This window comes from Gekko japonicus, unplaced genomic scaffold (genome assembly GCF_001447785.1).
Source record: "Gekko japonicus isolate JY-2015 unplaced genomic scaffold, Gekko_japonicus_V1.1 scaffold285, whole genome shotgun sequence".
NCBI classification, from domain to species: Eukaryota; Metazoa; Chordata; class Lepidosauria; order Squamata; family Gekkonidae; genus Gekko; species Gekko japonicus.
This window is the reverse complement of record NW_015167540.1, coordinates 1,244,122-1,255,975: the sequence shown is the minus strand read 5'-3', so window position 1 is coordinate 1,255,975 and position 11,854 is coordinate 1,244,122. Positions and strand designations below refer to the sequence as shown.

General features: G+C 44.4%; 1 protein-coding gene across 2 annotated transcripts in view; it reads left to right on the top strand.

The window, feature by feature from the left end:
* Positions 1–11,854, top strand: part of PLOD2 (procollagen-lysine, 2-oxoglutarate 5-dioxygenase 2) — a 116,020-nt gene that overhangs the window by 68,079 nt on the left and 36,087 nt on the right. For both annotated transcript variants that reach the window (XM_015413584.1, XM_015413583.1), the window contains exons 5-8: positions 1,759–1,871; positions 4,552–4,615; positions 5,509–5,606; positions 5,842–5,943. In XM_015413584.1, coding sequence (XP_015269070.1) covers positions 1,759–1,871; positions 4,552–4,615; positions 5,509–5,606; positions 5,842–5,943 — 377 coding nt within the window. The remainder of the gene's footprint in view (positions 1–1,758; positions 1,872–4,551; positions 4,616–5,508; positions 5,607–5,841; positions 5,944–11,854) is intronic.

The window sequence follows — 11,854 nt, the reverse complement described above, 5'->3', positions numbered from 1 at the left end:
GCGACTCGCCCCGTCCCCGCGCCCCCCGGCCCGCCGAACCCTGCCCGGCTCCTCCTGCGCCTCCCCGCCCCGCCTGCTCGCCCTGCCTGCCTGCGTGGAGCCGCGTGGCCGCCGCGCTCTGCGGGCGAGGGGGTCCTGCTGCGGTGTCCCCAGGGAGCAGAGGATGAGAGGTAAGGTGGGGATGCGTGTGTGTGCGGCGCGCGCACACACACTCCAGGCCCCCTCCCTTTCCCCAGGGCCCCCCCACAAGGAAGGGGTTAGCTACGGCCCTGCTCCCTTCCATTAGTGGAAATTTACTGCTGGATCTAGACAAATGTTCTCAAGTAAGCTCTGGTTTCCATAGAATGAATATTTTGCAGCTGCTCATGGAAAAATCCTACAAGAGTGCCAGGGTATGGTTGGGGCTCATGCAGTACAGCAATCTTCTTTAGCTAAATACATATCAGTCAGGTCAGTGTCTAATATAAGGTTTAATGGAAACTCTATACACCACCCCCTTGAGTTTCATAAAAGAAGAAAGATCTTTTGTTTATAGGATTGTAGCAGGAAATTTCATGGATACTGTATTGATAAGGTGTCTTCAGAGTTTGTACTTGTATATATCAAAATTTACTGAATTGTTTACAGTGTTGAAGGTTAAAGATAGGTTTCTTCCTTGTAATGGTGAATGAAAAAATCCACAGCTGAAAATTGCACGCGTTCACAAATAGACTGATTTGCCTTTCAGGAGCAATTGATATGACTGGACCCATACTTCAGCCATAGAAAGGAAATGTTAACTAATAGATTTGTATTATTATTTTAAGAAAAGGCAGGAATTCAGAATGTTAGTTCCAAAAAGCATGAACGATATAGGAGGCTGAAGTTGGTTCCTTATTCGCACTTCCTTGTTCATTCCTTATTCGTTACTTATTCGTGCAGTCATTCAGAAGCACTAAGGAGAGTTGGAAAGCTCTGAAGGGGACTCTCCCCTTCCAGGGGACACATTCTGTGTGGGGGGACACATTCTGTGTGCATGTCCAAAGCACGGTTCTGGTGCCAGCTGCTCCAAAGTGCGTACCCCTAGGACAATCACACAAGCAGACACTGGGGCCAGGCTCCACCCCCCCAAAAAAATCTTTGGACCACCCCAAACGACACATACCCACAGTCTGGGGACTGTGCCCTGCAAGGTGACATGCAGTGATGCCCGGTCCAAACACCAGTTTCGACGCCACGAGCTTCAGTTCGCAGGGCTTCCCCAAGGCCTGTATTTCAAAGCAGATTTGAATAAGGAAGTGCCCCCTGCACCCAAAATAAGGTTTGCACCCCCACACTTCATACACCCCCGTCTTCAGCGGACCCTCCCCTTCCTGGGGGCACCGCACTTTGGAGCAACTGGCACCGGAACCGCGCTTTGGACAAGCACACAGAATGTGTCCCCTGGAAGGGGAGAGTCCTGTGAATGTGGGGGTATATGATATGTGGTGGTCCAGACCTTAGTTTGGGGTTCAGAGCTTTCCAACTCTCCTTAGTGCTTCTGAATGACTGCACGAATAAGTAACAAATAAGGAATGAATAAGGAAGTGCGAATAAGGAACCAACTTCAGCCTCCTGAAAGATATTGGGTTAGAAACCAATAGGAAACTTTTGTATGCCTTTACTGGAACAGTACAGTATCCTTGAAGTTTGGTGCTTGGTAAACTGTGAAAAAACATAAAACTCACTTTAAAATAGAATATGTGTGATTTACTTATGTAGTTCAGTTTCTCTTTTCAGGATTTATTGGCTATGCTCCATATGTAAACAATATTGTACAACATTGGGACCTTCAAGATAATGATGATGATCAGCTTTTTTATACCAAACTCTACATTGACCACTTAAAAAGGGTATGCGGAACCTTGTCAGTATATATAATACATCAGCATGTGGTGAAATTCTGGTTCTCTTTGGGTCAGTTGAAAAATCCAGGAAGACATGATTGCATCTTCTCTGAATTTATTGTATTTATTTCTGTGTGTTCATCCTAATTTTCTCCCCCATGGTAGAGCTATCAGCCTCAAGGAAGGGCCTGGTATTCTCCTGGAATTTCAGTTGATCTCCAAATTACAGAGATCTGTTACCTTGGAGGAAATGGCAGTGTTAGAGGGTGTACCATAGAGCTTTGGAGAGTGTATCATAGAGTCTAGAAGAAAGGGAAGCCTTAGAGTGGCAAAAGGCTGGATTCAGTCTTCTTTCCGAGCCAAATAGCTGGTACACAGGACTTCAGCTCTTTCAAGAGAGATTGTAAAATGAGGAAGGAAAATAATGAGGGGTTTTTTTTAACGGAACACTGAACATGATTTTATTCAGAACACAGAAGAAGTAAAACCAACCAGAGCTATGCATAGAAATTTGCATAGATTTCAGTCATAAGTAGAACAAAGAGCCATACATAATACATGCCTTGGACCAGTGGAGATACTCTGATATTATGCTAATGAGTTTTATGAATTGCTATTGAAATGTTTGATGAACTGTTTTTAGATTTTTATGTATTTATTGTATCCCATTTTTATGTTGTTAGCTGCCCTGAGCCCGCTGCAGCAGGAAGGGCGGGGCACAGATTTAAGAAAATAAATAAATAAACAAGAGAGGCCAGGGCTTCCAAATTGGTGGGAGAGGTTCCACACCCCACCCTGGCTGTTCCTGCCACCAGTTAGATGGGGGGGGGATGATGTAGGCAATGGGGGGGGGAACAACTTGCATTGTGACAATGACATGAAATCAATTTCAGCATGACCCAGAAGGGATGTCATCATGTTGCGTGACTCTCCAGCATTCAACAAAAATGCTGTGGTTGAGATAAATGCTAAAGTATTATTCCTATGTGATCGTGTGATTTCCGGGTCATGCCAAAAGTGATGTCACCATGTTGTTGGCAAGCCCCACCTTCAAAGGTGAGTCTGTTGGCTTTGGCTGGGAACCCTACATGGAACTGCAGCAGATTCTGGTATTTGGGAACTATAAAAATGTAGACTAGATATCATAATATTACCAGTAGGGAACCAATAAGCACTTGCGAGGGGGGAATCTAATTTTTCTTCTCCCTCCCTATTTCCTCTTTTCCTTTCCGTGAAAATCCCCATAGCCTTTACCCCTTTTCCTGCTTCCTTCACATGGTATCAAGTGGTCAATATTGGGCCTGGGCCCTTAGAGCCCCCCCCCAAGTCCAAATCAGTCTTGGAAAGGGCCTTACTCCCTCCCCCTACCTTTTAGTAGTAAAAATCAAGGCTTGATGGCTGGCAATAGCAATGGCCACTGATAGCATTCATGTTTTAAATCACAGGTCCTGCATCTATCATGGGGGGGGGGTGTTAGCCCTCCAATTAATTTTTAGATTTTATTTTTCTCTTGTCTCTTCATGGCTTCAAGCTCTGGATTTAAGAATCCTCAGATGGGACTATATTGAAAATTAGATATGCTGATGCTATAGGATATATATGCAAAATTCTGGCTGTTTTAATCACATTCTCTTGGACTGGAGCAGGTAGTTTTACCATTTGGTATCCCTGAAGCTTAAAAATGGATACTGCGTTGCAGAAATAGTTTTAGAATTACAACTCAGCCATCAAATATAGCTAGTGATTTAGTCTTAAATGTTGGATTCAATCTATTTTTAAGGCTTCGTTAAGAGCTTGCTCTGGATGGCAATATGGATTTTTTCTTGTATTTTTATATACACAGAGATACACTAATATATATCTAATGCTTTTATACTTTTTAAAAATTGTATAATGCATTCAAGCGTTCTTTTTTAAAAGAAGCTACTGACCAAATAAAAAACTTTGCTGGAACCTCAACAATTTGGACTAATATACTGAGGATTTTATAAGGGTGGTGCCTTCAGAGGGCATGCCCTCCTTGCCCAAAAAGAAAAAGCCAGGTTTATTAGCAGTTCTGTCTGTAATGAACTCACTTATATTGTTCCATATGTCTCATGGCATGTCTTCAATGTTGGTTTTGTGGTTAGCAACTTTAATCTATTAGCTGAACTTGGCAGGTACTCTTTTCCAATATGCTCTCAATTCATCATAGTTTGGGAAGTCATGAACTCCCATTTGCTTAGTTTATAAAAGAGAAACACGCCCTGATACTAGACTCATATAAACAGTTTTTCTAATGAATCACATGTTACTAATGGGTAAATGTACATGACATTCAGACCAGTGGAGATACAGGAAACACTGAGAAAGAGCTCGCTGAAGAGCTGAAAGTCTCCAGATGAATGATCAACTGACATATGTTGTAGTTGGGTTGGATCCAACCAGATTTTTTTGCTGATAAAATGGAAGGAGAGATTCTCTCTGGATGTCAAAAAGGGCTTTGCTGGGTATCATGAGAACTGCATATACAAAAGCCATATGGGATGGGAACTGTCTTTGTGAAAGGAATTGGGTGAGACGGAGGGGGGAAAGCTGGCTGGAGCCAAACATCTTGACACATGTGATTCATATTGTTCTGGATTTTATAAGACTCATTTTAATGGATTTGCTGTTCATTTTGCTTTATTTAATTTTTGCCTTTTAGGAACGTATTAATATTACCTTGGATCACAAGTGCAATATTTTCCAGACTCTAAATGGAGCTGTTGGTATGTATGCTGAAATGCTTGTTGAGCAATGAGTGTTTTGCTTATGCCTGTCAAAATTCCCCTATGTTGCTCAGCACTTCTTTACTGAGGAATATTTTAAAGGATATTTAGACTCAATATACCCGAGGGATTATTTGTATATTTTAGGAATAGTCCCTGAAAAGAGTTTGGAGGCAACCCCTTGGGCTTGCATAAATCTTCATCCCTTCCTACATCACAGGAATAACTGAACAAAGGGGATATGCTGTGGTTATCTGAATATGGACCCTCCTTGATTCTGAGAAGTTAAATCCCACTTTATTTACTTTTTTTATCATGATGACAGGAATAGGGAAGGAGTTGGGGGAAGAGAGTGAATACTACCTGATCTCTTTCCAGGATCAATCCCAAGAGGAAAAATGATACCTGACAGACCCTGGTTTATAAAAGAAGAGTTGACTGACAGTATATCAGTTCCTCAAAACTCCAGAGAAATAGATGCCTCTTGATAGCATCATACTAGTATCCAAGTAGGTATGGAAAGGTTCAACTACTACTCAGTCATGAACCTCCCTGGTAGACCATGGGTCAGTCTCACACCACACCTCATTATAATCGACCTCTCAGTGTTGTAAAAATGAAATGGAGGGGAAGCCCACGTAGAAAATAAAATAAAAATAAGATGTACATATAGGCTGTGATAAAGATTACAGTATTAAACTGTGTCTCCACTGAAGTCAGTAGCAGAATTTTTGAATGAACAGCTTGAGAATTGTCAGCAAAGTTATAGGAAATAAATGAATCACTATAAAAATGAGTTTGTATAGATCTTCTCAATTGGATGCAGAGAATGTTGACTTCCTTTTTTGAGTAACCTGCAGTTAATACTTTGTTAATGTGCTGATGGGCTGCAGATGAAGTTGTTCTGAAATTTGAAGACGGAAGAGCCAGAGCCAAGAATTCATTGTATGATACTTTGCCAATCACTCTTCATGGAAATGGCCCAACTAAAGTAAGTGATGGTGGCTTTTTTCTGCTAAGGGTTTTGATGTGAGAAAAATTATATAAATGTGTGATATAAGTCAAGCTAGTAGCTTATCAGGAGCTCACTGCATTGCATACTATTCTGGCCCATTTTCTATTTGTTTCAATTAGTATGTACCCATGTAAAGTGCTTTTAACAAAAAGCCACAGAAAAAGGGTTGATCATAATTTTATTTTTTTTCTTATTAAACCCCCCCCCCCAGGTTCTTCTCAATTACTTTGGGAATTATATCCCCAATGGCTGGTCCCGTGAAACTGGCTGCAGTGCCTGTGACACAGATTTACTTGATCTAGATGCACTAAATGTAAGTATATCATGTGGAATGTTGACGCAAAACCCTGCACACCACTGGCAGTCTTGTGAATGTTTAGGAGACCATTTCCAACTGTTTGTCTGCCTTCATCCCACCAATATTGCTCTCCCTATCTTGCCAGTGTCCTGTACATGTGACAAACTAGGGAGAATTAATGTATTATATGTGGATGGGCGGGGATGAGATTGTGCATGCTGGCTCTGACCTACACATGGTTATCCATCTTTTAGTAAAGGCCCTGTACATGTTCCAGCTATCTGTATGTAGGCTCTGTACAGAAGGTTGGGTAATGGAGGTTGGAGGAGGAGCAAGCTGGCACATTCCCAACACCCTCCACACATTTATTCTTCCTAGTTCATTGCATGTCTATCCTGGGAGCTGGAAGAGCAGAAGCACACTACAGTACAGTGACAGCTACAGGCATATCTCTGTCTTGGCCTTCCTACCTTAGGATGTGATTAACATAGGCCCCTGCCACACGGGGGGAAAAAGAACGGCCGAAGTGTGGCTTTTTAAAGCCGCACCAAAAGAGACACGCGGCAGCGGGATCAGATAGATCCCCTGAGCCGCCGTGCAGTTGCTCCCCGGCACGATCAGATGCCGGGGGGAAGCCACTACAGGGAGAGCGAGGCAGCCGAACTGCGCATGTGTGCACGTGCGCAGTTCGACCGGGAGCCTCGATTGCTCCTATAGACGGGTGCACCGGCGGTCTCATGGCTGCACTTGCTGCGCCGTTCCAGGTTTGTGCTACCTTTTACTTGGTTTTTTTTTTTTTTTGCAGTGGATTTTAGGCCGGAAGGGACGGATCGGGGATGGATGCACGCCAATTCCCAGATGTTGCGGGGTGCTCGCACCCGTTTGCTGCGCCCCCAATCCGTCCCTTTTCCGGCCCAAAACCTCCCATGTGACCGGGGCCATAACTGACCAATTAAATCAAAGTGATAGCTCTAACCTTGTGAACAAGATTGTAGTTCAAAGCTAAAGCTCAGGCTGCCAAGCACCTGGAGAAAAAATAATGTTGTGTCCTTTAATAGAGGCTTAATGAGATTTTTCAAAAACCAGGTGATGATGGGGGGGGGGAATTTTCAGCTGTCCATTTCTCCTTTTATTTATTAGCTTCATTGACCAAATGTCTTAAGCCATGCGTACAAACAGCTACTACAAAGCACAAGCTGTCTTTTTCTAAATGTTTAGCCACTATTAAAAGGGCAAGAAACCTTTTCTCTATGTTCTTGGCAATGCCAACTAAAGTTCTATGAATGACATTCTACTGAATTCTGTGAATGAAAAATTCTGCAGATAATTTGTGATAACTCTTCACCACTCCACTGTGGCAGCAGAGGACAGACATAAGGATGGACATGAACTGGCAGATGAACGAAAGTTTTTTCCTGAATTTTGGTTTATTTGGAGTTCATGAACCAGAGTCCATGAACTGAAGAACTGGCATGAACTACCACAAATGTTGGTGCAGCTTTTCAGGGGAGCAAAAGTGGAGCCATTTAAAGGGACCTGCTTCCTGTGAAAAGCCACTGGGAGCAAAAAGAAGGGCTTCAAGGGAAGGGGCAAAGTGCACTTCAACCCCAGCTTTCTGCTGGCTGCAGCTCATGGCAGCCAGAAGAAAGGGAGAAGGGAAGGCTCTTCCCCGGCGATCTCTCTCCCCTTTCTCCTGGCTGCTCAGGCTGCTCAGGAGCAAGGGAGAAGGAAAGCTTCTTCCCCAGCAATCCCCCCTTTCTTCTGGCTGCTCAGCTAGCAGAAAGGGAGAAAGGAAGCCTCTTCCCAGGTGACCTGTTCCCTGCCGAGCACTTCTCCCTTTCTCCTGGCTGTTTGGCCAGGAGAAAAGGGGAAGGGAAGCCTCTTCCCAAGCGGTCCCCTCCCTTTCTCTGAGCGAAATGGATGTGGTCTACAGGGCCTACTCCATATACATAAAGAAGAAGAATCTGCCTGGGGAAATTGTAATGAGATTCTCGAAGAGACGCGTGAGGGATTGTATCCTAAGAGTGATGGCGGGGATACCCTTGAAAATTGGGGACAGTACGATTCGAATTTTGAAAGATATCCCATTTGAAATAAGGCAACGGAGAAAGAAATACACAGATTTAATTCTTTTTCTTCAGACCAATGCAATCAGCTACGGGTGGTTATATCCAGAGGGCGTAGCCTTTAAGCTTCAGGATAAAAAGGAAAGGATTGATTCTGTTTCCAAAGCTCGGGACTTGAGAGTCCAGCTAAGCGAGCCAGAGGAGGTGGATGGGGAGGAAAAGGACAGTGGGTCCAGTGGCAAGCTGGACTCAGGGTCTTCTGGAGAGGACTCTCTGTCTGAGAGGGGGGCAGCGGCTCCTAAAAGTCCTTATAAACTGCGGAAGAGACAAGATAAGAAAAAAAACGAGGATTGAAGGACTCTGAATTGTGTCTTTGATAATGTTTTTAATATTGAGATGCTGAGGTGTCTTTTTTGTAACAGTTAAATTTAAGATTTAAAAGGTATAAAAGCAAGTCTGACTAAGTTCATAAAATGTAGCATTTTAAGAGGTGGCATTGTATGTAAGCAATTTGAGGATCTCCTCTCTTGGGTTTTTAGTCAGTAGTGGTCATCTTTTCTTTCTCCCTAAATGTAGTACCCCTCCCTTTTTTCATTGTAGTTTTGTAGTCTATATAAAAAATGCAATTAAAAAATCCCCTTCGGGCCCCCCCCCCAAAAAAAAAAAGAGAGAAAGGGGGAAAGGAAGTGCTGTTTTTCAGGCTGCCTTCTGCAGTCCTTTTAAAATTTAAAGGGATTGCTGAAGACAGCTCAAGAAAGCTGTGTAGTAGGGAGTGCCTCCTCGTCTTGCAGCTGTTTTTGGGGCTGTCTTTAAAATTTAAAGTGACTGCAGAAGACAGCTTGAAACAGCTGAGCAGTGGGGAGCTAGGTACTCGCTGCCACTCAACTGTTTTGGGGGCCCTGTTTAAATTGACTGTGGTCCCTTTCAACAGGCTTTGCAGGGCTAAGAACTGCATGAACCAATCCAGTTTGTAAGCAGGCCTGTGAGCCAGACACGCTGGCGTCGAGGATTGCCAAATCAACGGGGGTGGGATTGCATTCCTTCCCTTCGATCACTGAGGCATGCTGCGGTTCATGCATGACTCAGCAAGTGAAGGGAGGGCATTTAGAATGCCTTCCCTTTACACCTTGAGTTGTGCCACCATGTTGCAAGTTGGGGAGTGAAGGGAAAGCATACAAAATGCCCTCCTTCACTTGCTGAAACGTGCCACCAAGGCAAGTGAAGGGAGGGCATTTTGAACGTCTTCCCTTCATGAACCTAACAAACCATGACTCAGTCTGTTAAATGGGAAAGCCCATGAAAGTTCATGGTTTGTAAACCACACAAACAACAAACCTCCCCAGACCTCCATTTTTTTCTGTTTGTGCCCACCCCTACTGCCCACTTTGAGGAGAACAACGTAAGCTGCTTTGGGTCCCCATTGGGGATAAAGGTGGGGTACAAGTGACATAAATAAACTTTTCTTGAAAATGGACTGGGGCAGCAGTGCTCAGAAGAGCTATAGAAAGCATGTCAAAAAGCCACTGAGTGAAGATCACTGGATTTAGGGCACATCACTCAGTTCAGCTGGTCTGCCTTATCTAGCATCTAGTGTGTGGTGTGTATAAAGCAGGCAAAGAAGACAATGTTTCCTTTTGTTGACTTCTTTTTGATTTCACATGCCAGCACTGACTTCATGAAATATTAGCACGTCCTGCTCCTTTCAGGCAGACACATGGCAAAGGGTGTAGGGAGTTCATCAGCACACTACGGTCATATTTAGTTTCAGTCTGAGGTGCTGCAGAGTTTCAAAATGTTTATATAGAGTGTCTGGTACAGAGGTAGAAACAGGGTTTGCGTTACTCACACATATTTGCACGTATTGCAGTACATTCTTGGTCTTTTATTCAGCGAATGAAAAAAAGTGTTTCGTTTCCTGAATCAGACATTTACTCATGATTTTAGATGCTAATGTCTGATAAAGATGAAAGTGCCTTTAACACAGCCTGATAAACAGGATTAATACTGTTTATTTGTCAGTTACCTTTTTATCCCCAGCAGAACTCTTTATGTGAATATAGTTTCAGCATTACGCACTTTCTGACCATGTTCTGGGACTTGCTGAGGAATGTCTCATATTCAACACTTCTCATGTGCTATCGCATGGTATTGCATGCAGCTTAAATGTGTACACGTGCCAACTGGTTGCAGCACAGTGGCTTAACTTCTAACTGCAAATCTGTATGGAAAAGGTGATAACAAAGAGCCAATGTGGTATGGGTAGAGTATCAGACTAGAACCTGGAAGAACCAAGTTGAAATAGCCACTTTCCCACGAAGTTCACTAGGTATTCTTGAGTACCTTAAACTTAAACTACCTTACAGGGTTTTATGTGTGAGGATTTACAGCATTTGGGGGGATGATAAAATGGGGGAAGGGGAGATCCATATTCACTGTTCAGGTTCCTTGGAGGAAGGCTGGATCTGATTTAAAAAAAAATAGAAAAACTCTTCTTATAACTGTTGGTCCATATATACATAATATGAGAATGCTGGGCTGAAACATCCTTGTGAAAATCAAAAGACAAAGAAGTTGTGGGGCTATTTGGAGTAGTGGTTTGGTGTAGTAGTTAAGTTAAGTTAGCCGCCCTGAGCCTGCCTTGGCAGGGAGGTGCGGGATATAAATATACTAAATAAAATAAAATAATAAGTGTGTGGACTCTAATCTGGGAGAACAGGTTTTGATTCCTCACTCCTCCACTTGCAGCTGCTGGATCACCTTGGGCAAGCCATAGTTCTGACAAGAGCTGTCCTTGAAAGGGCAGTTCTTGAAAGAGCTCTCTCAGCCCCACCTACCTCACAGGGTGTCTGTGGTGGGGAGGGGAAGGGAAAGAAGTTTGTAAGCCGCTCTGAGATTCTGATTGAAGGGCAGGGTATAAATCCAATCTCTTCGTCTTCTTCTTCTATTAGGTATGGTCCCAGTGCCAGAACTGTTTAGGATTTTTTCAGTGATAAGTTCTGTTCATCAGAATTCCATTACAGCTATTTTTTTGCTTAAATCTATATATCTAATTTCCAACAGAGGGCGCCGTGTGCGGATACTTATTTTTGCAGATCTGGGGGACATGGAGGGTCAACAGATATTCCTGCACACTTGGGGTACTCCCCAGGTGTGCACAAAAATCTGACATCTTTTAAAAAATATAGGGGGGAAACTTAAATCCTCCCCAAAGTAACCCGCGTTCTGTGCGCATGCATAGGAAATGAGGATTTACCGTTGGGAACTGTCGTGGAGCTTGGTGGGGGTGAGCCGGCTCCTTGCCGCTGTTGGGGAGGAGAGAAGCCTTGGTGGGGCCAGCGGCTGGGAGCCATAGCTGTCAGTGGGGCGGGGGGGGAGTTTTTACAGGCTTGCCAGTTGGGGGGGGGCTGCACCACCTTCTCCTCCAGCATGCCGGTCCAGTGCTGCCTTCTCCAGCCATCCGGTGTGGGGGAAGTTGCGTGGGTGGGCGGGTACATGGCGGGACGCTGAAAGTGCACAGAAGCAGCACAGGAGGCTGGCTCAGAAAGCCCAAAGACTTCACACAGGGTGAGTGCAGTGTGTAGGGGAAGTCGAGGAGGGGTGTGTGTGCCCAAGGTAAGAAAGGCAGCTGAAGACCTGGACAGGAAGACCAGCGGGCACTTGCGAGCCAGCCTTCCTTCTTCTCCCCCCTCCCTCCCGGGCTGATAAAAGTGTTTGAAGTGCTGCAGTAACGCTGCTGGGGCCGAGGCACACCCGAGCGGCTGACAGAGAGCCAGCCTCTGCAGAGAGTATTCCTCTGACGCTTCCCAGGGACAAACGACTTCTCCTGCAGCCCTTCCTCCTTGAAGGAGGAAGGGGGAGTG